The following is a 27,638-nucleotide window of genomic DNA, read 5'->3' on the forward strand; positions in this document are numbered from 1 at the left end:
GCACACACACACACACACACACACACACACACACACACACACACACACACACACGAGGAAACATGTCTCTTTTCTCCAATTCTTTAGTTGGACAAGTACTTGCACCATCTTCAGTTGCCTGATGAAAAACTGATGGATATTTCCATGAGATTTCGACGAGAAATGGATAAAGGCCTTTGCAGAGACACTAACCCCACGGCTGCCGTGAAGATGCTGCCAACTTATGTACTCTCAACTCCAGATGGAACAGGTAATGCTCTCATCATGTTACATAGCTGTCCTGTTTTTACGCCAAATGAGTCCAATTAAATGTATTATTGAGGTAAAGGACCTGGACAAGATCAAAGTTATAAGATTTTTCAGATTACCCGGTAGCTGTATCACATTAAATTGAACTGATAAGAAGACAAAACTAATTTGGTGCTAGCCATTTTCATACCCAACAATCGTAATACTGTATTTTCCGGACTATAAGTCGCAGTTTTTTTATAGTTTGACCCAGGGTGCGATTTATTCTCTGGAGCGTTGTATGTGTGAAATTATTAACACATGATTATGTCATTTCACATCTTATTTTCACATTAAACCACAAGAGGGCGCTCTCGGCCTGTGTTGATAAATCAACGATGAGTCTGACTAAGCGACGTCGAAGAGGAAGCGGCGCATCATCTACCTCCCGAGTTGGGGGAGTTGTTTAAAAGTGACACCGAGGATGAAGATTTCATTGGATTTAGTGATTTGGAGTGAAACTGATTGGTAAACTTGTTAGCACGTTCTTTATGCTATAGTTATCTGAATAACTCTTAATATGTTACGTTGTTACTGACATTACCAGGCATGTCAGTCATGTAACGTTAGTATACCGTACACTTATTCAGCCTGTTGTTCTCTGTTTTATTTTTATTTTAAATTGCCTTTCAAGATGAAATGTATGTTTTTGGTGTTGGATTTTATCAAATAACTTTCCCCCAAAAATGCGACTTATACTCCAGTGCGACTTATGTTTTTTCCTTCTTAATTATGCATTTTTTGGCTGGTGCGACTTATAATCGGGAGCGACGTATAGTCCGAAAAATACAGTAATTGCAATGGGGTTTTTTTTGCCCTTTTTACAGTGACTTGTGACAATCCTTGATTTGTATTTCAGAACTAGTAATTCATTAATTTGTTGTGTATGTGTCACAATATGATGAAATGATTCAACATTTGTGGATGTGCCAGAAGCAGCGGTGTGCACACTCATAATTCATTGGCCTAATACCCCATTTTAAATAAATAAATAAAAATTACTTTTCTTTTGGTTCCCAGAATAATGTACATTGGCTGGTGCGATGGATTGAATTGAAGAAGTTGTAAGGATCCTGGTCATATGTGTGTTTCTGTAGTTGAATGTTTTCAAATTTAGCACATTTATTTATTTTGCACGATACTTTTAGCTGGTGTATTTGCTGGGAACCATGACTTACTCTGTTGTATGAATGGCAACAAGTACATGGTTTGGTGTTACTTATTGCCATGGCACCGGCAGGAAGGAGGGGATGCGCACCCTGTATTTGATCTGAGGCCATTTATGAGCCATTTAAATGCCAGTTATGTGCACTGCTTATATATTATGTCCTTCCATCCATTTTCTATCCCACTTATCCTCACTCGAGTCGTGAGTGACTTGCTGAGACGTGTGGTACACCCTGCAGTGTTTGCCAGCTATAGTTATCTGAATAACTCTTAATTTGTTACGTTGTTACTGACATTACGAGGCATGTCAGTCATGTAACGTTAGTATACCGTACACTTATTCAGCCTGTTGTTCTCTGTTTTATTTTTATTTTAAATTGCCTTTCAAGATGAAATGTATGTTTTTGGTGTTGGATTTTATCAAATAACTTTCCCCCAAAAATGCGACTTGTACTCCAGTGCGACTTATATATGTTTTTTCCTTCTTAATTATGCATTTTTTGGCTGGTGCGACTTATAATCGGGAGCGACGTATAATCCGAAAAATACAGTAATTGCAATGTGTTTTGTTTTTTTTTTGCCCTTTTTACAGTGACTTGTGACAATCCTTGATTTGTATTTCAGAACTAGTAATTCATTAATTTGTTGTGTATGTGTCACAATATGATGAAATGATTCAACATTTGTGGATGTGCCAGAAGCAGCAGTGTGCACGTTTCATAATTCATTGGCCTAATACCCCATTGTAAATAAATAAATAAAAATAACTTTTCTTTTGGTTCCCAGAATAATGTACATTGCCTGGTGCGATGGATTGAATTGAAGAAGTTGTAAGGATCCTGGTCATATGTGTGTTTCTGTAGTTGAATGTTTTCAAATTTAGCACGTTTATTTATTTTGCACTATACTTTTAGCTGGTGTATTTGCCGGGAACCATGACTTATTCTGTTGTATGAATGGCAACAAGTACATGGTTTGGTGTTACTTATTGCCATGGCACCGGCAGGAAGGAGGGGATGCGCACCCTGTATTTGATCTGAGGCCATTTATGAGCCATTTAAATGCCAGTTATGTGCACTGCTTATATATTATGTCCTTCCATCCATTTTCTATCCCACTTATCCTCACTCGAGTCGTGAGTGACTTGCTGAGACGTGTGGTACACCCTGCACTGTTTGCCAGCCAATTGCATGGCACATACAGACAAACAACCATTCAAATTCATACCTATGGACCATTTAGAGCAGGGGTGCCAAAGTTCGGTCCTATCCAGCCTGTTTTAGATGTCTCCCTCTTCCAACACACCTGATCCAAATGATCAGGATCATAATCAGACTTGTCAGAGCTTGCCGATGAGCTGATCTTCAATTAGGTGTGATTTTTGAGAACCGGACTTGGGCATCCCTGGTTTAGAGTCTTTAATTGACCTAAAACGCGTTTTTGGGGATTATGGGAGGAAGCAGTAGCACCAGGAGGAAACCCATGCAAGTGCGGGGGATGAAAACGCCACACAGAAAGGCCTGGGCCCCAACTTCAGATCTGTCAGGCAGATATGCTAGCCAGTTGTCCCACTGTGCCACCCCATTTTGTACAGGATGTGAATAATGTAGTTATGTTTAAATCCTTTGTTTGCTTCTGTGTTCAGAACAAGGAGAATTTCTGGCGCTTGACCTAGGTGGATCCACCTTCAGAGTGCTTCTGGTTACAGTTATGGGAAATGGCGAGCAAAAAGTGGACATGGAAAATCAGATTTATGATATTCCGGATCATCTCAAGAGAGGCTGTGGATCTGAGGTTTGATGCACTCCACAATACATGTGACTAATGTTTTCTTTTTTTTCCTCACAAATATTTTTACTGATTTTTTTTTTTTTTAACCTTCAAATTCATTAAAAGGTTACAGCCATTCATGGTTGCTCCAAATGGCCTGCAAAGTTACATTTTGTCATGGTTGAAAATATCCCAATCAAAACAAAGGTACATGAGGAAGCAAGTACCATTCCCCACGCAAACATTTTTTGATAATAAAAATAATTTAAATCTAAAAATTAGAGCAGTGTCAATACAGTATGTGGTTCTTGAGTGAATCGTTTTTCCAGGTCCCATGCCAACAAAATCTTTTTTCCCCACTCTTTAATGCATAACATAGGTCAAAATAAATCTATGACCTGGTTTAAGTTTGACATCTATGTGGTTTGTGGATTGAATGCACTAGCCCAGGGCTCTGCAACCCGCAGCTGTGGAGCCACATACGGTTCTTTAGCGCCACCCTTAGTGGGTCACTGGAGCTTTATAAAAAATGTTTGAAAATGGAAAAAGATGTGGGAGGGAATTATTATTATTTTTTTGGATTAAAAATGGTTTCTGTAGGAGTAAAAACATGACACAAACATTCTTAACGTTTCCCAATGCTGTAAAAATGTGCAGAATAAATATTACATTTCAAAGTTTCTGTCAACGAAGATTTGCGTCATAGCCTGCGACACACGTTTCTATTAGCAGAGCGGGATGCCAGGCAGGTGGCTGTTGTAAAAAAATGGCGTTTCATGTACAATTCACCGAAGGTACTGGCAAAGAATGGCAATCTGGAGGACCGAGAGAAGTATTTTTAAACGGTACATGTGAGCTACAATATTTAATATGCTGCAAAAGTCCCATACCTCGTTCATCTTAGGGGCCGTTATGGCTGTTGCTCATTATGGCAAGCGTGTGTAAGTGCACGCGTATGCGCGCATGCGGTAACGGGTCGATCACGGGAGGCTGGTTGATCGAAAAAGGGTTGGGCACCCCTGCACTGCAGCGAAAAAGAAAAAATAAATGTAATCATGAAGGTTCATATTTGTAGCCAACTTACCGGTAGTCATTTTAATAGTAGGCTAATATAGCTAATGTACATACATACAGCATGTGTTGCTTCATTATAAGGCTTATATGAGGCTTTTAATTTTTTGTGGCTCCAGACATATTTGTTTCTTGGGTTGTTTTTGTTCCAATATGGCTCTTTCAACATTTTGGGTTGACGACCCCTGCACTAGCCAATAAAAGACAAATGGCTTACAAAACGCGCACATTAGATTTGATGATCGCAGCAAAATGAATTCTGAACTCTACAAAACCGTTTTGGCAACTTACTGGAAAATGCATCCATCCTAATCGGGAGAATCTTCATCATGCAACAAGACATTGACCCAAAACACACTACCAAGACCTCAAAGGACATTATGATGGGGAAAAGTGGTAGGTTCTAGACTGGCCAAGTTAATCACACGACCTTAACCCCATAGAGCATGCGTTTTCCTCCCGAAGAAGAAACTGAAGAGAGAAACCTGCAGAAACAAACAAGAATTGAAATAGGCTGCATAAAGGCCTGGAAAAGTATTTCAAATGAAGAATGCTGTATTACAGTATGGTGAAGTCAATGGCTTGCAGGCTTGATACGTTTCAATCAATCAATCAATCAATCAATCAGTCAATCATCAAAGCAATCAAACTTAATTTATATAGCACTTTTCATACATAAAAATGCAACTCAAAGTGCTGTGCAGTTAAAAAATAAATAAAAATTACAACATAAAAAGAGGAATGCCCCTCCCCCAACATACAAAGATATATATGCAAGCATGCCTATGCTCACAGACACACACAAAACATGCAAAACATCCACATATACTCTGATGACCCTGATAGTTAAAAAAAAAAAAAAAAAGGCACAGCAAGGCACAGAGAAACCATATGAGGAAAAAAAGCACCCAAGGGGAGCTGATCCTGACCTGACATTCTCTGGCAGGCTATTCCAATGCTGGGGACTGAAATGGCTGAATGCAGCCTCACCATGTGTTCTAGTTCTCACCCTGGGAATAATTAAAAGGCCAGTGCCAGAGGAACTCAGGATACGCGACGGTTGATATGATAAAAGCAGGTCCGATAAATAAGATGGCCCAAGAGCATGAAAATATTTGAAAAACTAATAAAAGCACGTTAAAATCAATTCTAAAACACATGGGGAGCCAATGCAGCGATTTTAAAACTGGTGTTCCCATCCTCTGGTCCATGTTAGGACTCATGCAGCAGAGTTTTGGAGTAGTTGTAAATTGAAAATACTCTTTTTAGGAAGATTAGAGAGCAGGGCATTACAATAATCCAAGCGACAGGAAATATTATCAGCACTTCCGTGTTGGCTTGAGAGAGAAACGGGCGGACTCTGGCTATATTGAGATGATAAAAACCAATCTTATTTATATTTTTAATATGAGGAATAAAACTAAGTTCAGAGTCAAAAATGACACCCAAGTTCTTCACACATTGTGAGAGTTTAAGATACTGTAGTTTTGGTAAAAGTTTCTCTTGCTGATCTTCAGGGCCAATAACTAAAACCTCTGTTTTGTCTTGATAGAGTTCTAGGTAATTATCTGCCATGCATGACTTATTATCTAAAATACAGTTATTGCAAGCAAAAATTTTGCCACCAAATATTAAATGTTATTCACTTTAAGTTAATTTAAAACTATCCGTTCCAAAACGCTTGCTCACTTGAAAGGGGGGCTTCAAACAAAAGGTGCTCTCTCCTGAGTTGTTTATCAGTCTAGATGTAAATACCATGAAATCCAAGATGGATTTCTGAACATTTGTCTCATATTAATCTCATATTGGAATACCCAAATGTATTTAGTATATTACATAGATGGCAATTTTCCGCGGATCCGCGCAAATCCGCCGTTTTATTTCTTAAATTGATCATTTTTGTGAATCGTCTAAATCCGTTGAGAAAATTTTAGGGGCGGTCAGGTACCTTATCGTCGAGTTTTCACGAGCTCTCCCGAACAGTCTCTCCGTTTTCCGTTTGTAAACAGCCCTGCGATTGGACGTGTATGAAAGCTTCAACTAATCAGATCACTGAAGGCATTATTTGTTGCGGAAGTCTTAGTTCGATTATAAACGGCCCAGCGATTGGTTAACTACAAGCGATTGGACCAATCAAATTGCATGTAACATATTGTTTTACCTGATTCATGGCGGCCTGTTCGTCTCGCAAATTCATTGTTCTGGGATCGTTTTGAGCGGAATTATGAAATTTTTGACGAAAGATCAGGAGTCTTTAATCCTAGAAATTGACTCAAATGTCAAGAATAAATTCCGATTGGACTGGCTTGACAGAAAAGTCACTGTAAAGGTTAAAATTGGTTCTAAGTTCGACGAAGTTACAGAAGCTCTTGGACAATTTTTGAAGAAACCAGACGTAGCAGGCAAAGCTTATTGTGTGTATTATAGTGACTTAATTAACTATGGCTCCCGTGGATGCGTGGCACTGACAGATCATGCAACAAAAGTGAAAAAACATGCCGACAAAATCGCCATTCGACGGAGCAATTATTCTTTGGGATCGGCATTTTTCAAACAAACTTAGTCAGCGGATACAACTAAAGACGTTACACGCTGGGGTACTTACTTTGGCTGAACCAAGCAACGAAATCTGCTCCACTGACGCCCCTCGCCGATAGACAGGTACACTCCGAGGTATATACTTTTTTTATTCAAATATACGAGGATGATATTTTCAATTTTATTTGGTATGCATTTGTAGCAACAGCATGATAACATTTATTTGTTTTGAGTTGCGTTTTATATTCATATTGATAATTCACGTTTTGTCTTGGATAATAAAGCACGGTTAGGCATAATAAATTGTATGCATAATAAATATTCACTATCACTGTATGAGGTAAAAATCAACAGCTTTTTATCACATTTACACAACACTTTATGAATACAAGTCATGAACAAATCTTAAATATGGCAGGGAATGTGTTTACTTTTTTAGTTTTGATTTTGAGCAGCAAATTTGGAGTTACATATTGGTGCTCCCCAGGAATGCATAGGCAAAATTGCACAAATTTTCACTTGAAAGAATAGTGGCGATCTTGGGTTTTTTTTCTGTTCAATTTTCAAACTGTGTAAATTTAATACACTTCATCTTCAGCATGTTTAGTGCCACTTTTGCACGTAACCACGCCCCCGTCCAGGCCACGCCCCGACCAAACCACGCCCCGCCCAGGCCACGCCCCTCCCGCTTTTTTCATCACTCGCCATTGCCATCTATGTATATAACAAAAACAAAGGAATTTACCTTGCCATTCCAAAACCACTGGAGGGGACGATAAATTTTGGTGAAAATTTATCATAGTTTTCTGACATCAAGCGGCGTTAATTTAACTGGAAACTCTTTTTCAACTAATTATTTGCTTTAAAGTAACAATTTTTTAGGAAAGAAAAAACGTTTCTTTTGTTTGTTGTATCGTAGCCACATTTTACTTTTGAAACAAATCAAACCACATGAAAATTTATGAAAAATTTAGTGAGTTATGATTTTTTTTTTTTTTTTTTAATAAAATGCTAGTGGCTAAATCTTTCTAGAACTAAATTAAATCCCTGCAAGTTAGTTGAATGCTCCCTTCTGGTTCACATTTCCTTCGGGTTCACGTAACTTGTGGCATATGAAAATATTGTAATCGAATGAAACGTCCAAATCTCCCATTATGTTTTTTTTCCATTCGTGCCCGAAATTGGAAAAGGGAAAATGAATCATATTTGTTTTTTAATTTGGGTTTTTGGAACAAATATTGAGAAAATAATTCATAATTTCTTTTTTTTATTATTCTCTTATGGTGTCTGTTTTGTTTTGAAAACACAAATGAACAAATGATACATGGATTCCTTTGCAGTATTGTAAGACTGTGACTTTGAGAGTGGGAACAGATTGAACTTCCTTTTCACCTGATTGATTATACACCAATAACTGTTTCATTTTACTTTGTTTCAGTTATTTGACCATATAGCTGAATGCCTGGCTAATTTCCTAGAGAAGTTAGGAATAAAGGACAAAAGGCTTCCTCTGGGCTTTACTTTCTCTTTTCCATGTCAACAGAGCAAGCTGGACGAGGTAAGAAATGTTTTGGGGTTAAATTCACCATAACAAACAAGGGGCTTTTGTCTAACTGTTGTTGTATTTTGGACCAATAAACTTTTTAACACCACAGTTGCAATTCGATCCATGACCCTGATCTTCCATTTGTAATTAGTTTTTGTTGTTGTTGTGTGCAACAATGATTTTATGTTATTTGTAGGGCTGTTGCTAACAAATCTGTATAGAATCCATTATTCCATTGACTGCGATTGGCTGGTGACCAGTTCATGGTGTAGCCTGCCTTTCGCCCAAACACAGCTAGGGTAGGCTCCAGCATACCCGCAACCCGTGTTTGCATCAGCGGTCCAAAGGATGGATGGATGGATGGATGGATGGATGAGTTACTCAGGTCATCCACCCCGAGGCCCGTGCATCCCCCAATTGACATGTTTTTTCCTGTGAAAAATGTCTGACTGTGATAAGCATTCCTCTGAAAATAAAACCCAAGTTGATGTATATTAACACTATACTCACTTCAAAGTCATCATTTTCGCATTAATTTTCATATAAACCAGGGTCTGGTGTTGCATTCTCTTGCTGGCTCAAGTGCCCTCATAAGTGCCCTCACGTGGTTGCTCCAAATGGCCTGCAAACATGGTACACATTTCTTGAAGATGTTGTTCCTGTTTCCCCAAATATTAAAAAAAGAGAAGGAAAAAAAGGTCATTTTAGAGCTGTAATTTTAATAATGTGATACCGCAATATTTTTGTTCATAGTGATCATGCCATCAGAACCTAGTATCGGCCCATGCCTGGTGTTGTATGTTAGGTGGAGAAGCTTCAACTTGCACTCAGATGAATTTAACCGGACGCTGTGATAAAGTCAAGGGATGCAAGGCTCCAGTTGATCAGTCATGGGATATGTTGTGACAAGACTTTAGGTTGTTCAGGGTTAGTTTACTTAAAAAGTACCGTCCCGTGAGCTACACTTTATGAAAGGCTTGAGATTCGGCACTCATACACGCCATCATTTGCAAAATTAATACATGACAGAGTGTAGTCTACAAACAACAGAGTGTGTTCTAACTAGCAATAATGGGACATTAGCTAATGTTAAAAAAACAGACAAACAAAAAAAAGTTAACTTTAGTTATATGTGCCGGCTCATAGTCACGTATGAATGCCTGCCCCAATGTTTTCTCACATATCTCAGCCCCACTTTGCAGTGATAACATAAACATATATTTTTGGCCTGTTTTAGTTGAAAGTGACCCCAAACCTAGAAACATGGAAATATGCAAATATGGTTTTAAAATGATAAAGCGTAATTTTGAGGTATCAATTTTTATGTTCACCAAGTTTTCTGGTCAATTTTGTTGCTTTAGCTGATTTTGTTCCCCTCTTCTTTCAGTCCTCAGATAATGGATAGGTGTGATACATGTGATTGTTGTTAGTTATTAAGTGTTAAATAATGGTGTACAGATTTAGAAAATGTCTCTGCTTTTATCGCCTTTCATTTCACCCTTATTCAGAGTGTATTGATTTCTTGGACCAAAGCCTTCAGGGCAAGCGGAGTAGAAGGAAAAGATGTTGTCAACCTCCTGCAGAGATCTGTGAATAAACGAGGGGTAAGTGTGCAGCAAATTCTGCACATTAGATGATCATGAACAAATGTTGACAGTTACAGCATTCTGCATTTTTTATTTGTGTTACGAACAACGGCTGGCTACCTAATGTGTAAAGTTTGTTTTGGATCCGGGGTCAACACCGCATAAGTCACTAATCATAACCTCCATGGCAGTGAAAAAGCGACATTTCTATAAGTATCATTATCACGACGAGAGTAGTAGTAACAGGAGAAAGGCGTCTAAGCCATGCTAATTGCCAAGCTGTCATACATTGTGTTGCAAAAAACACAAAAATAACTGCTTGGATGATACAGTACACTTGTTATATAGGTCTGACTGGAACCATGTTATAGGGCAGAGTAACCAACTTGGACAGCAAAATAGCAGGCAACTAAAGTGTCTGAAGAGAATATAATAGACAATAAAGAGGACCAGGAACAGGAAATAAAGTGGGATGCCACTGCATACTTCAGCTGAGAGGAAGGCGCCTATAAGTTTTAAAGTACAGTGATCCCTCGCTACTTCACGGTTCAGTGCATCGCGGATTTTTTCAAACATATAAAAAAAAAAATTTTTTTTTTTTTTTTTTACATATACCGGGAGTACAGTACTGTATATGTTGCTCTATGTGACTCGCTGTTGTTTTGCAGCTTCTCGCGGACCGTTTGCGGGCGTTAAAAATATATAGAGGTTTTTTTTTTTGTTTTTTTTTTAAACCTGTTTATGTTAATTGGACGCTACTTCGCGGATTTTCGTTTATCGCGGGTGGTTTTGGTCCCCATTAACCGCGATAAACGAGGGATTACTGTATAGTACAATATACAGTTGCAAGAAAAAGTATCTTCTCCATGAGCCGTCACCTTCCCGTGGTGGCGTGTCCCAATGATCCAAGGAGCTAAGTTTTCTGAGGCTTTAGGCCCCTGGCAGGGTCATCCATGGCACACAGGTCTGAGACGAGGGACCAGACAAAGCATGGTTCAGAGACCCCTGATGATGATTGACAAATTTGGAACATGTTCTCCCTTGCCCGGGTTACGGAGGCCCTCCTCTGGGGTGGGGCTCGCCGATGACCGCCTGGTGGCCGGGCCTGCACCCAATGGGGCTGGCTGGATTCAGTCCAAAAAGGTAACGTGGGTCCAGCTTCCCATGGGCTCCACACCTGTGGGAGGGACCAAAGGGGTCGGGTGCCCTGTGAGCTGAGTGGCGGCAAAAGGCGGGAACCTTGGCGGTCTGATCCCCGGCCACAGAATCTAACTCTAGCGACATGGAATGACAGAGATGGAGCCCAAGTTGGTGTGTGAAGCAGAGAAGTTCCAACTAGATACAGTCGCTGGTACCAGTCCTTTTGAGAGGGGTTGGACACCTTTCCATTGTAGAGTTGCCCAAGGTGAGAGGCGCTGAGCACATGTGGGCGTACTTGGCGCCGCCGGCTTGGTGCCTGTACATTGGGGTTCACCTTGTTGGACGAGAAGGTAGCCTCCCTCCTCCTTCGGGTGGGGAGACGGGTCCGAGTGTTGTTTGTGCCTCTGCACCAAACAGCAGTTCAGAGTAACCATACGCTGTAAGATTCAAAAGGGTATCTTAAAATGCAATTTACATTAATTCAAAGTAACAATGCTCATGTGCATCAAACATCCAATCCATAGGTAGTGGTAATCCTTCAACTTTTTGTAAATTTTTGTAAATTTTCTAATATTTCTGCTGTTATCAGTGAATTTCTCCACTGTGGTCTCAATTGTTGTCTTCTCTCTTGTTATTGTAGGACATTAAGGTTGACATAATGGCTGTCATTAACGACACAGTTGGAGCTATGATGACATGTGGCTATGATGATCACAACTGTGAAATTGGTCTCATCGTAGGTGAGTAGATTTTCTTCTGTTGTAGACATTTTGTTGTTAATTTATTCCTTTCCTTTTAGGTTGTAGTACTGGTTCAGCACCCATTTTGATAGATGGTCTTGAGTTCTCCTGCATAAATTTCCAAATAAATTTTTCCATCCATGATAGCAATTCGACGAGGGGCTAAAGTAGCAAATAAAGCTTGTGGTAAAAACTGTTGTGAGCAATGCGCACGTCACCAGGGCCATTCACTTGAACTGGCAATGCGTGTGCCGCTTGTTTAAAAAAAAAAAAAAAAAGCGCACTGTTGTTCTGTGCTACATCGGTGAAAGAAATGCCTACATCTGTCAGCCAATCAAATGACAGTGATGTCATGTCTCTCATTGTCCAGCCCTGAACAAGTTTGAAAGAGGTTATAAAGAATGGTTCCATTGTTACAGCCCAGCCTCGAAAAAGTATACTGGAAACGTGACCAAATATGGCGGAATCAGGCTATTTCGGGGTAGAACCGTTACAATGGAAATAATTTATTATTTCTCACTATTACACTTTTTTTGGTGCTATTGTTAAAAAGTTTTTCCAGAAAGATTTTAGTGATATGTGTGCTCTTTTTTTCGTTATAGATTATAAACGTACTTTGACAAAGATGAAGACAAATATCAAAAGCTGCTTGTCATTTATCACTCACATTTCATTTTTACAGGAACAGGGACGAATGCCTGTTACATGGAACAAATGAGGAACCTTGAGTTGCTGGATGGTGATGAGGGGCGGATGTGCGTCAATACAGAGTGGGGGGCTTTTGGAGATGACGGTGCCTTGGAGGACCTGCGCACACATTTTGACAGGGAAATAGATGCTGGCTCTCTGAACCCTGGCAAGCAGCTGTGAGTAACAGCGTTTCAAAGTTATGACTTGATAAAAATCATTGCTTTTTGTGTTGTTTTTCTACACTGAATACGTTTACTAACTGCACAATATAGAAACAATGCTATATTATACAGGGATGTACCTTTTGTGACACAATTTTGGTGTGAGCACCAGATACTGTTGTTTGGTGCTAATTCAGTTGCTTTTGTATATACCGGTAATAGATAAAGAGAGATATCCCGCTTACCCAGAGGCCTATTGGGAAAGTCCTGGCTGACTCTCCGTTCAAAGGGTTAACGGTAGCGCTTCCTCTTTAGATGTAGTGTGTTTGTTAAGACTTAGGTGGGAGTGTATAATAAAATAATAAGGGTGACAAGAATAAATGTAATTCATCATTTTAGAACAGGGGTGTCAAACTCATTTTTGTCGCGGGCCACATTGTAGTTACGGCTTGACTTGGAGAGCCGTTATGAATTTTGGGAAACCATTATAAATGTTTAATCACCTCCACATATTACATATGCAGCGCACAACAAATGGATGGATAACCAGTTTTAAAATCAGAAGTCAAGAATAATGACTGTTATTGTGGATTACATACGACAATTAGAAAATTTGGTTCAGACTTTAGCGAGCGTCATGGAACTTGACATGCTTGATTTGCTTTCGCGGGCCACATAAAATGATGTGGTGGGCCAGATCTGGCCCCGGGGCCTTGACTTTGACACCTGTGTTTTAGAAGATTTAATTGCAAAGCAATGATGTAAACAATAATCATCAATCAAATAAGATGGAGCATATTGATTTGATAATCATTAACATATGACAATTATTGTAACAATTAAATTATAAAAAGATCAAATGATTAAGTTACTGTAAGAAAATTCGAATAAAGGAGTAAAATAAATGAAGAGTAATCCATTAAAAGAAATCAATCAACCAGTAATACAGTGGTGGGGAACAAGGTCAAAATGGCCAACATCCAAGCATGCAGAGTTTCTTGCCGATAAATGTTACAAGTACCATCAGCTGTGTCATCAGATCATTGTATGGATCCAGACACTGTGGCATCTTGTTTCTGGTGTGAGACATGCTCCATAGTAGTAATTAAATAATCCAATTCCATGAATGATTTTGAACACGTGTGCACATCAAATGCAGCACATAGAAGACTTGTTGAAGTTGAGGTAATTTCTGAAAACATACATTCGGATGGTAGGTCGGTAGGTACTTTATTAATCTTGTGGTGATGCACGCACTTCTTCACACAGACGCAAATATGTTATTGTGACCTTTTACAACTGGGATTGTTCTTTTATTTGTTGATTTCTAGTTTTGAGAAGATGATCAGTGGAATGTACATGGGAGAACTGGTACGGCTCATCCTCGTGAAAATGACCAAAGACCAGCTTCTGTTCCAGGGCAAGACTACAGCCCAGCTCCTTATGACTGGAAAGTTCAGCACCAACTACATCTATTCCATAGACACTGACAAGTTAGTTGATTGTTTTGTTTGTTTGCATTCATGTTGTCTTTGTATTTCTTTTTGGTGAGCAGTAGACCCATCCCCTCAGTTTTGTTCCCCAAAAGCTTTTACAGTACAGTTTTTTGTAGGGAATGTTGTAGTATTATAACTTACCGTAAAATAATTCACACGAGTCACAGAATATCTCTTATTGGCCTGTTTTGTTGTGAACTAAAGGTTTTGGGTAGGCTTCTAAATCATTGGATATGGTTTAACTTGTTGTACAATATTTACTATTTATTATATTTGTTTTTATCTGCAGCAGGCAGGAAGGTATAGTGAGTGCTGAAAATGTGCTGCGGGGCCTTGGCCTCAACCCAACCTTGGAAGACTGCATAGCCACTCAGAGAGTGTGTCAAATTGTTTCCACACGGGCTGCACATTTGTGTGCTGCCACTCTAGTTGCAGTGCTCCGGCAGATCAGGGACAACAAAGCAGCTGAGAAGCTGCGCACCACCATTGGAGTGGATGGATCTGTGTACAAAAATCATCAAGAGTAAGTTACCCTTTCCATGCCATTGCACATGTAATCTATTAGAAACAAAGAAACAGGAACACTAATTTTATTGCGGGCAAATATGTACACATATATTTGTGAACAGTGAAGTAGCCAGAAATTTTTCATTGATGACTCAAATAGGGGCACACCTGAAATGTCAAAATCAGTGATTCTTCACAAAAGCCTCACTGAAACTAACGGTTAGTGGGTTAGCGTAGCTCATCTGGGGTTGTAGGTGATGACATACCCAAGTTGAAAAAAATAAGTTGGTACTGCTCCCAGCATAAGCCTGATTTTACTTATTTTACAAATGTAATACAGTAAAAATAAATAAATACATAAAATAATTGCAATGATGGTATCCAAAAGTTGTCTGAGAAGCAAGTGCCTGAACACCACGCCCATTTTAACCAATTGTACTAATGACCTATTCCTAGGTTTTCTCGGAGACTTCACAAGATGGTACGGAGGCTAGTACCTGACTGTGACGTGCGTTTTTTGAGGTCTGAGGTTGGAAGTGGGAAAGGTGCAGCCATGGTAACAGCTGTCGCCTTACGTCTTGCTGCTCAAATTGCTGAGCGGAAACACATACTTGACACCCTACGTTTGAATCGTGAGCAGCTGATGCAAGTGAAAAATCTAATAAGTGAAGATATGGTCCGAGGCTTGTCAAAGCAAGGACGCAATCGGGCTAGCATCAAGATGCTTCCAACATTTGTCGGCTCCACTCCAGATGGCTCAGGTAGCGCTTGCATTCATACTGTACAATCCCTTTACCTTACTTAGTGTTGCATATGATTATTGTGTGTTTTCAGAGCATGGAGACTTCTTGGCTTTGGACCTTGGCGGCTCAAGTTTTAGAGTGTTGCTTGTCCGTGTACGATGTGGCAAGACACATGTTGAAATGCATCATAAGAACTACAGTATTCCACAGGAGATAATGCAGGGCACAGGGAAAGAGGTAAAGTATTCAGCAGGTTGCACTCAGAAAGAAACATCGTCATCATATTTGTTTCAAACCTATAGGCATTTTTGGTCAGTGAACAGCGGCACCCCAAAATTCACCCAGCATTATTGAATGGATTGTGGCTAAAATTGTTCAACTTTCAAAACAAAATATCCCATTGCGATAAATTATTTGGAACGCAGTTGCTCATTGGAGAATCCAAATTTACGCCATCATCAAATTTAATTTGCGATAGCCAATGAAAGCAGTGAACTCTCAGGATATGTATGCATTATGTGGACAAGCGAGTTCTTTCAATGCAAAATCATTGGTGATGCACCCCACTCCAGAACAGATTGTCTTTGCCTAGGAAACAACCTTGGCTGCCTGAACAGAAATATTCAACGCAGGAGAATGGGAGAGGTCAAGGATAAATGTCCCGCAACATAATGGTTGTTTTGGGAACACACAGACAATATCACTCGACCTTGAATCTTGTCAATGCTTCTCAGAGGACACTCATTGGCAATCAGTTTTTCAAGAAAACGCCAATGTCTCCATGTTGTATAACACTTGCACAATGTCTCAAGATTGAGTTCACTCACTGCCTGAACCCAAATGATAACCACTCCTTTCACACCATTCATGAAGACCTGCAGCTTGTTCACTTCCAATTGAGCTGCTCTCCCCGGCTGGCTTTTTATGATAAAACAGTAACTGCCTACTCCAAGCACTGGGAAACCTGTGCACAGAATTGCAGTAATGTAGATTTCTTGAGCAATGGACACAATAGATCGACACGCCATTTTCCATGTCATCTATGAATCCAAGGTGTCTCCAGCTGCTGTAATCCACTCTGGGCAAGTCGGCTCAGACAAGACAGCTGTTGTCGTGGAGAAATTCTTGTTAATTGTCTGGAGAAACCAGCTGACCAAATCCATGGTTACATTTTTGCAAGAAATGCAACGGGAGGCTGGGTAATATTTAAACACAAGACTACATGAGACAAGATGGTGGCTTTGTGCATTGCAAAGCTGCATTGATTTTGGGGGAGTTCACAGATTAGGCGTAGAAAAAAAAGTAGTGTGTTTCCGGTAACCCGACCGACCGAGAATTTCTACGTCGAAAAAAAACTTTACGGTCGGCATTTTTTTCAAACAACCCTCTACATTGTTGTGTAGAGGGTTTACATCGGTGCAAACTCTCACGATATTCACGTTGAGCGCGTGCGTCGTTTGCCCTGTTGTCTGTCAACAACGTTGAAACATGGCGGCGGCCGCGATCTCCGACGACAGTTTAAACCGCGTTTTCTGTGTTACAGTCGCATGCTCGCACCGTAATGTTAAGAAAATAGCATCCATTGAATTCAGCGAACTATTTGATGAACACCATGGGCCGAGTAAAAACCGAGGGCGGAGGAGGACGGCGGAGGAGGACGGCGGAGGCGGCGGTGCGCCCCGGCCCACCGAGTCCGGAGGAGCGGCGGTCAATGTCTTCTTGTTTTATGGTTATTTCGTTAAAATTTTTGATGGGGGGGGAAAAAAAAAAACTTAACCGACCTACCGACCCTATGCTGAAATTTCATGTTACCGGAAACACACTATCTTTTTTGTTTGGCCTTAGCGTTAGTAAGCGAGAATAGCATTTCCTTCTGATATTTGGCACTTTGTTTCTTGATTGGTTAAGTTGTTGGCGATGCAGCGGCTGGGCATGTGTGTTTTGTGACGTGTCCACGCGCCACAGAAAGGCTTTGATTATTTATTTTTTTTTTTTTGGAGCACTCGCTTGTTTTTCTCACTCTGGGCTGGCTTCGCTTTCACGAGCAGAAGCAGGCAGCCGAGCGCAGTACACACACTACTGCCAAGCTACGTGGAAGGGAAGCTGGCAAAACGCCATTAGGAACGTACCTGTAAGATCCAGCCCACTGGTTCTCATTCAAACCAAAGCCAGGCTTGCCATCGGCACAGCAGTGGGCATCACGGCTTAGTGGTCGAAAGGTCATCTCCCAACACAAGGTAGGGGGTTCACTCCCCAGCCTTGTCAAAGTGTCCTTGAGCAAGATACTGAACCCCCCCAGTTGCTCCACATGCTGCGTCACCACTGGGTAAATGAGGAAACAGTGTCAAGTGCTTTGAGCACCCAAGGTAGAAAAGCGCTATGTAAGTGACAACCCATTTACCATTTAGTGTGTGGGCGGGATGAGGCACAATCAGAGCATGAGACAGATGCACCCCTAAAATTTGCCAATTTAACTTTAGCAACAAATATCTTATGCCCATATTTCTTGATCCTTGGAGTATTTTATGAAGCCATGCCTTGGTACAGTAAGACACTTGGGAGTTATTTTTAATCGTATATACAGTTTGTTTGTACAGTATTTTACATATTACATGCTCTCTTATTACATGTGTATACAGTTTATGGTGTAAAATAGTCCAAAAAAAGCTTATAAAAAGTTGTTTTCTAGACTTGGAACGGATTAAATTTATTACATTGATTATAATGGGAAACATGGTTTCGGTTTTCGAACAAATTGGTTTTCAAACAGCCTTCTGGAACGGATTATGGTCGAAAACCGAGGTATGACTGTATTTTAATTCCACTCAAAGCTTCCTTTTCATCACAAACACAAATGGTCCGACTCAAGTGCACCACACCTGTCAGAAGATCCAAATGAAAGTCTCTTTGTAACATACGTGCAAAGGACTGTCATCTGCTGTTACAAAAGGCAACTGACTGACCTCTGAAGCCAGCAACAGTAAATACAAAGCAGAAGAAAAAAAGGAGTAGAAACCTTTTTGAGAGTAGCAAACTGCCCTGGTGAAAGCAATAACACCATCGCTTAACGAAACCTGAACCAACACTTTTCTATTACCCACATGGCTACTGATTAAACGTCAGATCAGTGTTTTTGAAAGCACTGATTGGTTGCATGGATGGAGTATGCAGTACAGTACAGTACACCTCTTTATTTATGTAGCACTTTGACAACAGCTGCAGCTCCAGCTGTAACAAAGATAATTTGTTCATCCTGATACCGCAACAGAACTGTAATTTGTGAGTTTTCTTTTCATATGTTTTTCATAAAACCACTGATTGTAAATACTTTTTTTACTCCACATGATAGTGATTTTCCTGGAGTATACACGCTGATGGAAGAAATGTCTGTGCATATTTTTTTGCTCTGCAGCTTTTCAGCCACATTGTGGACTGCATTGCCAACTTTTTGGAAAGTATGGGTATGAGAGGAGCATCCTTACCATTGGGATTTACATTCTCCTTCCCCTGTCACCAAAGCAAACTGGATGAGGTGAGGTTGTTCAAACTTGTTTGGTTCATGTTTCCCTTGAAACATACACTTTTATATGTGGCTCCATCTCTGCCACATAAACCATTAAACTGACAGAAATGTGGATATAGCTGGTAATATTCTAAGTTGATGTTAAAGCAATGTACACTATTGTTTTCAGGGCATTCTTCTGAAGTGGACAAAAGGCTTCAAAGCTAGTGATTGTGAGGGGCACGATGTTGTTACATTACTTAAGGATGCTGTGCGATGCCGAGGGGTCAGTACACGAAGCATTTCTTCATATTGTGATATGTCTTGACATTTTGAAAAAAGTGATGGTCTTCAAAATATCATTCCCCTTTCTTCATTAGTGTCAGCCTAATAGCTGTGGAGGGGCTAATGGCTGCCTAGCTATGGAGTCTAACCAAACTTTAGTGTCACTAGGTGTCTGAAAACTCTGAATAATCGCCACCAAAAAAAGCACATTCCTACTCTTGTCCACTTCAGCCTGTACAAATATAACAACGATTAGTGCAATATTTTAAATTGTATGGAGTTGATAATTGCTTTTGCTTAAAGGAGCTCCCATTTAATGTCAATAAAATCCAAAATATTGTGCCGATCGCTTTTGTATTTTCACAGGTTGAAGAGGACATGAGTAGAGCTGTGCATATCATCGGCGTAATTGCCTGGGTCATTTTTCATTTGGAAAACATGAAGAAAAAACAAAATTTCAAACACTCATTGGTAGTTTTTTTTATTGGGTCGTTTTGCTTTCACTTATTTGTTCATCCATCTGGTTGAAGTTTTTGTTAAAATATAAATTGAAAATGGCAATTTGTATTCGATTTATTTATTTTTTTTTCTTGTTGTGCAAGGCTCGGTGGTCGACTGTTTAGAGCAGGGGTGTCAAACGTACGGCCCGCGGGCCGGATCCGGCCCGCAAAGGACTTTAATCCAGCCCGCGAGATGATTATGTAAAGCAGTGGTGTCAAACATACGGTCCGCGGGCCGTTCAATCAGGCCCCACAGGATAATTTAAAAGTGAAGAAAATGCATAAAAGACACAGACTAAATATTTTTAATAAGGTGCAATTCATTGAGTATCCGCTAGGGGACACTGTTTTGATCAGAGAAGAAGACAACAGCAGCCTCAGTCCATCACTGAGACAGACCCATGACAGCAGACGCTATCAATAGCGCTCTCACATTTACACATTTAATAGCACGCTCCTTAGTTTGTAAGGTGTAGGCAGGGATTACATTTAGATTTTATATGCACGTGTAAATGGTTTAAAACTTCCTTTCTTTATAAATCTCATTAAATCTTAAAGTGCATTACTATATTTTTCAAAACCAATTACTTGTTAAAGTTTGTACAATCAGTGGGATCAGTTGCAATGCATATATGTGAATGATAAAAGTAAATTGCACATTTGTCGAAGGAAATGTAAGGTGCTTCACGAAATGTTTTGTAAAAGATATGTTCATTTAATTTCAACATTTTCCTAATGTTCTTGTGCTTCTTTATACCAAAACAAAGGAAAGACATATTGTTTTGGTTATTTCTAGCAAAGTATGGTATCATTTTAATGGTCCGGCCCACTTGACATCTACCCAGGCCGTATGTGGCCCACCATGTGAAATGAGTTTGACACCCCTGGTTTAGAGCGTCTGCCTCACAGTGCAGAGGTGTAGGGTTCGGCTCCGGCCTTCCTGTGTGGAATTTACATGTTCTCCCCTTGTCTGCGTGGGTTTTCTCCGGGTACTGCAACATGGGCGGAAACCGGAGCACCCGGAGAAAACCCACGCAGGCGCGGGCAGTACATGCAAACTCCACACAGGAAGGCCGGAGCCGGAATCGAACCCTGCACCTCTGCACTATGAGTTGATCACTGTGCCGCCGAGAGCACAACCAATTAATGTTGTTTGCCTTCAGTTAGTAACCCTCTTTTATTAAAGTTGTCACTGCTTGCAGGAATTTGACTTGAGCTTTGTGGCAGTAGTTAATGATACAGTAGGAACCATGATGACTTGTGGTTATGAGGACCCTCAGTGTGAGGTGGGACTCATTGTTGGTAAGTGTCATCTCCTACCATTATTGAAGATTTCTTTCTTGGAATAAAAAAAAAAAGAGAATTTGTATGGAAATTATTTGGTTGAGCATCTTCCGTATTTCCCCCTTTAGTATTGTTTTTGAGTAGTTAAGTGCATTGCCTATCTATAATTTAGGCACAGGGACAAATACCTGCTACATGGAGGAGATGCGGAATATAGAAATGGTTGCTGATGATGACGGACGCATGTGTGTCAACTTGGAATGGGGAGCATTTGGTGAAAATGGCGAACTGGATGATTTCCTCACAACCTTCGATCGTAGTGTTGATGCCTCCTCAAGCAATCCTGGAAAACAGAGGTAATGTACACAAAGGGTGATTGACTCATTGTCCCATAATTTTGGATCAAATGGATTTTGTTTATTCATGAAATTCATGTGAAAGTCTGATTGTTACATTCAAAAACATGATTGTTTAATTTTCTCACCAATACCGCCCCAATTCAAGAAAAAGTCAAATGTTCCTCATGCGGCCAAGCCAATGTAATTTTCCTCCTTCAAGGTATGAGAAGATGATCAGTGGCATGTACCTTGGAGAGATTGTGAGACATGTGCTAATGGAGTTCACTGCAAGGGGTTTACTGTTTCGAGGGAAAGTGTCGGAGCGGCTCAAGACCTGGGGCATCTTTGAGACTAAATTCCTGTCACAAATTGAAAGGTAAGGATTATTCAGAGTCAGATCATCTTTCTTCAGTTGATACATCATTATCCCAGAAACTAGTACATGCATCACTTTATTTATTCCCTCTTTTGTTACTTGTAAGATGTAATGTTATGTTTGTTTGTTTAATGATTCATGTCATCGTCACATGATGCTGTACAGTTGAGAATGTACAGGTCATTTATAATAAACAAAAGAAGTTCACTTCTTAATGTTAAAATTGAAAAAAAAAAGTTGAAAAATAAACAAGCACATCTATCTCATACTCAAATATAATCAAACAGATGTGCATATGAGAACGGACTGGAAGAACCATTTTGTCATATATCAAGTCATGTCCCTTTCTTGTAAGCTATTTATTCATAGACCTATAGGTTTATATTTATCATATATACAAGTCAATACTGTATACATAATTATAGTGTGTGTGTGTGTATGTATATGTATATATATATACACTGTTTTTGACCGAAGATCTACTTTTTGATCAACCAACCTCCCGCGATCGACCTGTTACCGCGCACGCACGCACGTACACATGCATGCCATGATGAGCAACAGCCTGATGCTGAGGCATGCGGTGCACTAAGGCAGCCTGTTAACTATCGTAGCTCACATGTACCGTTTTAAAATGCTTCTCTCGGCCCTCCAGATTCCCATTCTTTGCCCATCCCCTAGGTCAATTGTACAAAGTAAACTCTGAATGAGAATAATGATAACGATACAAGATTAGCGCAACAACTCTGATCACAAGCTGCAACTGCAGAATGCTGAGCGCTAACAGCTTCCGGTGACGCAGTAGGTTAAAGATGACCTGCTTTATTTTCTTTTCTTTTTTAAATCCTTTTTGTGAAAGTGGGACTGATAGAATGATTCGGGTGCAGTGTGCATTACCATAAAAATTACACAGAGACACAAATGTTTGTTTGTTTTTTCCTCTACACCCCTCGCGATCGACTTGGGACCAGTCCGCGATCTACCGGTCGATCATGATCGACGTAATGGTTTAATATAATCAGGCAGAAATATTAGAATGTACTGTATATGCATTTAATAAGGTTTCTCTATATTGTTCTTTAATTACTGAAAGATTGCTTGATATGATTTTGTAAGCTATTTCATAGAAACATAACAGGCAGATATGCACAAGCCTTGTCTAAGGAGTTTCTTACACGTACTCTGTAATGCAGCAGTCTTGTTGTCTGATACATAGTCTCCTATTTTGTGCATTTGTTCTAAGTTAGCAGATAGCTAATTGTTTGCTGCCTTGTAAATGAGTTGAGCTGTTTGGAAATTATCTCTGTCGATGAATGTCATGAATAAATTATTATTGTGTTCCCTAGGGCCAGTTATGTTGATGAACGTATTCACATATTTTTCCAATATGCATGTATGCTTTGAAGTTTGATTTATAAATGTTACCCCTGGTTTCCACACAAAAGGACACATCCAGTAGAATCATGGTGCTGTATAATGAGTAATGTTTTTTCCGACCAAGTATCTATTTTTCCTGATTATACCAAGTGATCTTGATATTTTCTTGCACAAATATTTAATATGTGCTTCACAATTCAGCATTTCATCAATATAAATCCCCCAAGAAGAGACTCTTTCCATCTTGTCATTAGATATGTAATTCACTTTCTTCTTGGATTTGTCAATTACCTAATGAGATGTAGTTTATCATTTCTGTTCAAAGATGTAATGTCGACCCAGTGTTTGAATATAATCATTTGTATAATATAATCATCTGGTGGATTGTTTTTACAATCTCCAGTACAAAACATGTTGGTGTCATCCGCAAAAAAACAACAAACGCCAGTGTGTCAGATATTTTCCAAAGGTCATTTCATCTATAAAAGTGAACGTGCTAAAATCACCACATGAAAACAACTCTGTAACATGACTTGTTTGTTGTGGAGGAATTGAAACAGCAAACAGTTTTTTTAGGCACGCAATGGCACAAAAAAGTAACTTACATGAAGAAAACTGTGGCGAATCTCTGTGAGCCAAGCTTCTTAGATGTGTCAGCAGTGATGAACATGGATGTTAGAGGACGAATGTCTGTATCTGAACTTGACTCCACAAGATCAAAAGCACCTTAAAATACATATTGTTCTGGAAATTCGGCCCACTCCGCCAGTTAGTGTCATTTAAATAGTCACCAGTAATCAAGAGTGTTGCATGATCTGCAAGGTTCTGGTTTTCTTGCTACGTAGTGCCACTATGATGGACTAGAGCAGTGGTTTTTACCTGGGTTCGATCGAACCCCAGGGGTTCGGTGAATCGGTCTGAAGGGTTCGACGGAGCCTCTGCCATGGAGGTTGAGACACACCTGACTCAAAATGTCAATTAGTTATGACGCCCACTTGGCCATCACTGGCTGCAGATGATCACATTACATTGCTTGTCCAATCAGTGCTGCTGGAATTTAGTTCGCTCAGTAGTCAACGTGTGACTGTTGTCATAGTACGTCATACAATTTAAAAAAAAAAACAACAAAAAACTATACTTAGGCCATGTAATTTTATTTACTTTTTTAAAAAATAAATGGTTTTATGTCTTGAATTTTTAAAAAAAAAAAAAAAAAAATTGTATTTTTCTTTTTCACTAAAGAAGGGTTCGGTGAATGTGCATATGAACTGGTTGGGTTCGGTACCTCTAACAAGGTTAAGAACCACTGCACTAGAGGATTTTTGAATGCCTAAGACTCTTGTTACTTATATACAAATAGAATTTCTGGTTTTATTGTAAATGTAGCCGAAAACTACTTTGCTATCTCTGTAGAATTCTGTGGTGTCAAGTTCGAGATCAAGTTCTGCTGAGACCAGTTCTGGTAACTCTATAGCATGTGCTGTTGCACAAAATTCCAGCCTCAGAATTGTGTCTTCTGGACAGGGGTCAGCTTGGCCTTTCCCCTAACTGGCATGTGTAATAATTTTAACACTGTCACTAATTTTGAGAGAGGGTACCATGGCAATTGCTTTTGTTGAGGCATCAGAGAAGGGTCATGATTCCCATGGTGAAGATTCAATGTAGACGCAGGAAATAACCGGTTGGTCAATTGTGTTAAAGATGCTCTCCATGATCTTCAGGACTCCTCCATTCCCCAAGTTAGTTGTAGATCTGTAGAAGCAATCCATTTGGAGATTTCAACTGAGTTTGTCGCATTGACACTGTGTCTGTGCTAAAGTCGAGGTGTTTCAAGTTGTCTTTCAGGGCTCCCATGACTTCTTTGCAGTTTGTTGCATTCTTGTGTAGTCTCAGGTTGGATGTGGAGAGGATATCTTGCATCTTTAGTAAGTCAGAAGCAGCTGCAACTGTAGAACAGAGACTTCAGTCCATCATATATGTAGAAGTCCTTCATTAGAAAGTTCCTTCCGTCTGTCACGGTTGCGAGGTGGTGTTGGACCCAAAATGCAGGCAGGAGGGAGGAGCAGGGTGTACTTGAAGAATTGTATTAAAACAGAGAAAACTAAATCCAAAGCAAACAAAGTCCAAAGTATCAAACAAAACACATGACCGAAGATAAACCATAACAATGACCAAAACCTGACTGAAACAAACATGACAGTAGCACAAAGCAACAGCAACAAACAAACATGACAGTGGCAAAGAGCAACAATGACCCGACAATGATTGCTCGGGCTGGGAGTCCTTTGAAAGCCACTAATTACCTAATGACCAACAGGTGTGCAGCTGCAGGGGAGCCCTACAGTGCCACCTGTTGGTCCCAAACCGAATCATGACACCGTCAGGGTCAATATGGAACTTGTCACTTTGAACAGATAGGTGTAGACCATAAATAGCCTCCACAGGTAAGGGGCTCTTCCCAAATAATTCCTTTTCACAAAGCCATAAGAACATCAAATTGTTCCTGTCCTCTTCTTTGACCAAAAAAAAGAATACAACATCTGTTTGATGTCTGCCGTGAATGCAACAGCTTCCTTCCTGAAGCGAATCAGGACACCTTGTAGTGTGTTGTCAAATCAAGATGGCGCCGCGAGAGTGGCTGCCTTTCCAGCAGCTCCTATATTTTTTTCTTCTACTTCTTCCTTTCATAACTTTGCTGCTGTGAATTGGAAATTTCTCCATTGCGAGACTATTAAAGTTTTTTTTTAATCTTATCTTATCTTAAATCCTACCTCGCGGGGGGTTTCTGGTCCCCATTAACTGCGAAAAACGAGGGATGACTGTATGAACATTTTGCTGAACCTTAATATTTTAACTTTTCAACTTGAAATTGCGAACAGAAAAGTAATCTTGATGTAATTTCTCTGATCCCTAAGTGACCGTCTGGCCATGCGTCAGATCCGTTGCATCTTGCAGCACCTTGGTCTCACCAGCTCAACTTGTGATGACAGTGTCCTCGTTAAGGAGGTTTGCGGCGTTGTCTCCCGCCGGGCCGCACAGCTGTGCGGTGCTGGTTTAGCCGCTGTGGTTGATAAAATAAGACAGAACCGCAACTTGCAGCAGCTCACTGTTACAGTTGGAGTTGATGGCACCCTTTACAAGATGCACCCACAGTAAGTAACTTTTGTCCCAAATTTTAAAGCAAAATGGTTTGCCGTTCAAACATAGTATATATCCTTAACCAGTTTGAACCCTCTTTTCCCTTCAATCCAAAGTTTTGCAGGAGTCATGCAAGAGACATTGCAGGATTTAGCACCACAGTGCAAGGTGACGTTCCATAAGTCTGAGGATGGAAGTGGCAAAGGAGCAGCGCTTATAACCGCAGTGGCCTGTAGAATCAGGAGCAACGCACTGATCAATAGCCCGCACTAATTTTCTGTTCCTTGTAGGGGTGTCACTGTCAAATATTTTTAGAATCAATAATTCTATCATATTTTCCATTGATAATTGATTAATCTGATTACATTTTATTTTGCATCACAATGTTTACTAACCAATTATTGTTATGTATTTGGCATTGTTTAGGGATTAAAAAAACAATTAGGGCAATATCACATTAGTGGGATTGATGTTAGGCTCAATAACCTTTTTGAAACTGATTCAGTCACTGGTTCGGTCATTGTCTTCCAATAAAAAGCAGATGTTTGTAAATGTCTTACTTTTATGAAACACAAAAGCTAACACTGATTTGAAAAAAACAAGAATGACAAATATTGTCTAGATAATTTTTTGCACTGAAGATAATGGTACCATTCATTGTTTTCCACATAAGCTCCCCTTTTTCTGGTCAGCACATATGCAGTGGCGGTTCTGCGGAGGGGGCCAACAGGGGCCAATGCCCCTGTGGCCCCCCCTCCGAACGTAGATGATGCAGTAGCGCCGAGGCGCCGATGCGAAAAGTGGGACGAAAGTGCGTGGCTTAACATTCTAGTCGGACCCTTTAGTGCGCTGCACCACTGTAAAAAAGAGCAGGAAAATTAGAAGCAGTCCGCAGAGAAGCAGTCCCAAGATTACCACGACACGAGTGATATTATATCGTCGACGTAAAACCACAACACAAAACCAAACAAGCCCCCATCAGTAGGAGTGTGAGACACAGACGGAGAATATTTGCGCTTCTACAAGCACTGGACCATCAGGTATGTGATGCTGAAAAAAAAACAATTCCTGTTCTGTGTGTGTGTGTGTGTGTGTGTGTAACTTTTAGTATCCTTTTTATTTTAATGTTTATTTAACAGGAACAATATACAAGACATTGCCTTTTAAAATTAGGACAATTAGATGCATGTAAAACATCTAGCTTCAGTGTATTTGCAATGTTAGTCCTTGGTCAGGCTTGAGAATGTATTCATTTATATTTACTGAATACAATAAAAACATAATACAATTAATAAAAAGCATCAATAAAAACATTTTAGACAATTGAGTATGTCTGAGTGCCTCAGCAATCTAAGTGTAACAGCTTAGTGTATATGCTGTGTCCATGCAAAAATT

General features: G+C 39.9%; 1 protein-coding gene across 1 annotated transcript in view; it reads left to right on the plus strand.

Moving 5' to 3' along the window:
• hk2 (hexokinase 2) overlaps nucleotides 1-26,841 on the plus strand; it is a 35,689-nt gene extending 8,848 nt beyond the window's left edge. The window contains exons 2-18 of the mRNA XM_019885252.1: nucleotides 88-250; nucleotides 3,101-3,249; nucleotides 8,273-8,392; nucleotides 9,889-9,984; nucleotides 11,747-11,846; nucleotides 12,529-12,712; nucleotides 14,029-14,190; nucleotides 14,483-14,716; nucleotides 15,157-15,461; nucleotides 15,535-15,680; nucleotides 18,856-18,975; nucleotides 19,136-19,231; nucleotides 20,933-21,032; nucleotides 21,187-21,370; nucleotides 21,573-21,728; nucleotides 26,021-26,257; nucleotides 26,360-26,841. Of these exons, the coding sequence (XP_019740811.1) occupies nucleotides 88-250; nucleotides 3,101-3,249; nucleotides 8,273-8,392; nucleotides 9,889-9,984; nucleotides 11,747-11,846; nucleotides 12,529-12,712; nucleotides 14,029-14,190; nucleotides 14,483-14,716; nucleotides 15,157-15,461; nucleotides 15,535-15,680; nucleotides 18,856-18,975; nucleotides 19,136-19,231; nucleotides 20,933-21,032; nucleotides 21,187-21,370; nucleotides 21,573-21,728; nucleotides 26,021-26,257; nucleotides 26,360-26,516 (2,709 nt within the window). The 3' untranslated portion in view covers nucleotides 26,517-26,841. The remainder of the gene's footprint in view (nucleotides 1-87; nucleotides 251-3,100; nucleotides 3,250-8,272; nucleotides 8,393-9,888; nucleotides 9,985-11,746; nucleotides 11,847-12,528; nucleotides 12,713-14,028; nucleotides 14,191-14,482; nucleotides 14,717-15,156; nucleotides 15,462-15,534; nucleotides 15,681-18,855; nucleotides 18,976-19,135; nucleotides 19,232-20,932; nucleotides 21,033-21,186; nucleotides 21,371-21,572; nucleotides 21,729-26,020; nucleotides 26,258-26,359) is intronic.
• Nucleotides 26,842-27,638: the final 797 nt, after the last annotated feature.

Source organism: Hippocampus comes, unplaced genomic scaffold, assembly GCF_001891065.2.
Source record: "Hippocampus comes isolate QL1 unplaced genomic scaffold, H_comes_QL1_v1.1 scaffold45, whole genome shotgun sequence".
Classification (NCBI taxonomy): domain Eukaryota; kingdom Metazoa; phylum Chordata; class Actinopteri; order Syngnathiformes; family Syngnathidae; genus Hippocampus; species Hippocampus comes.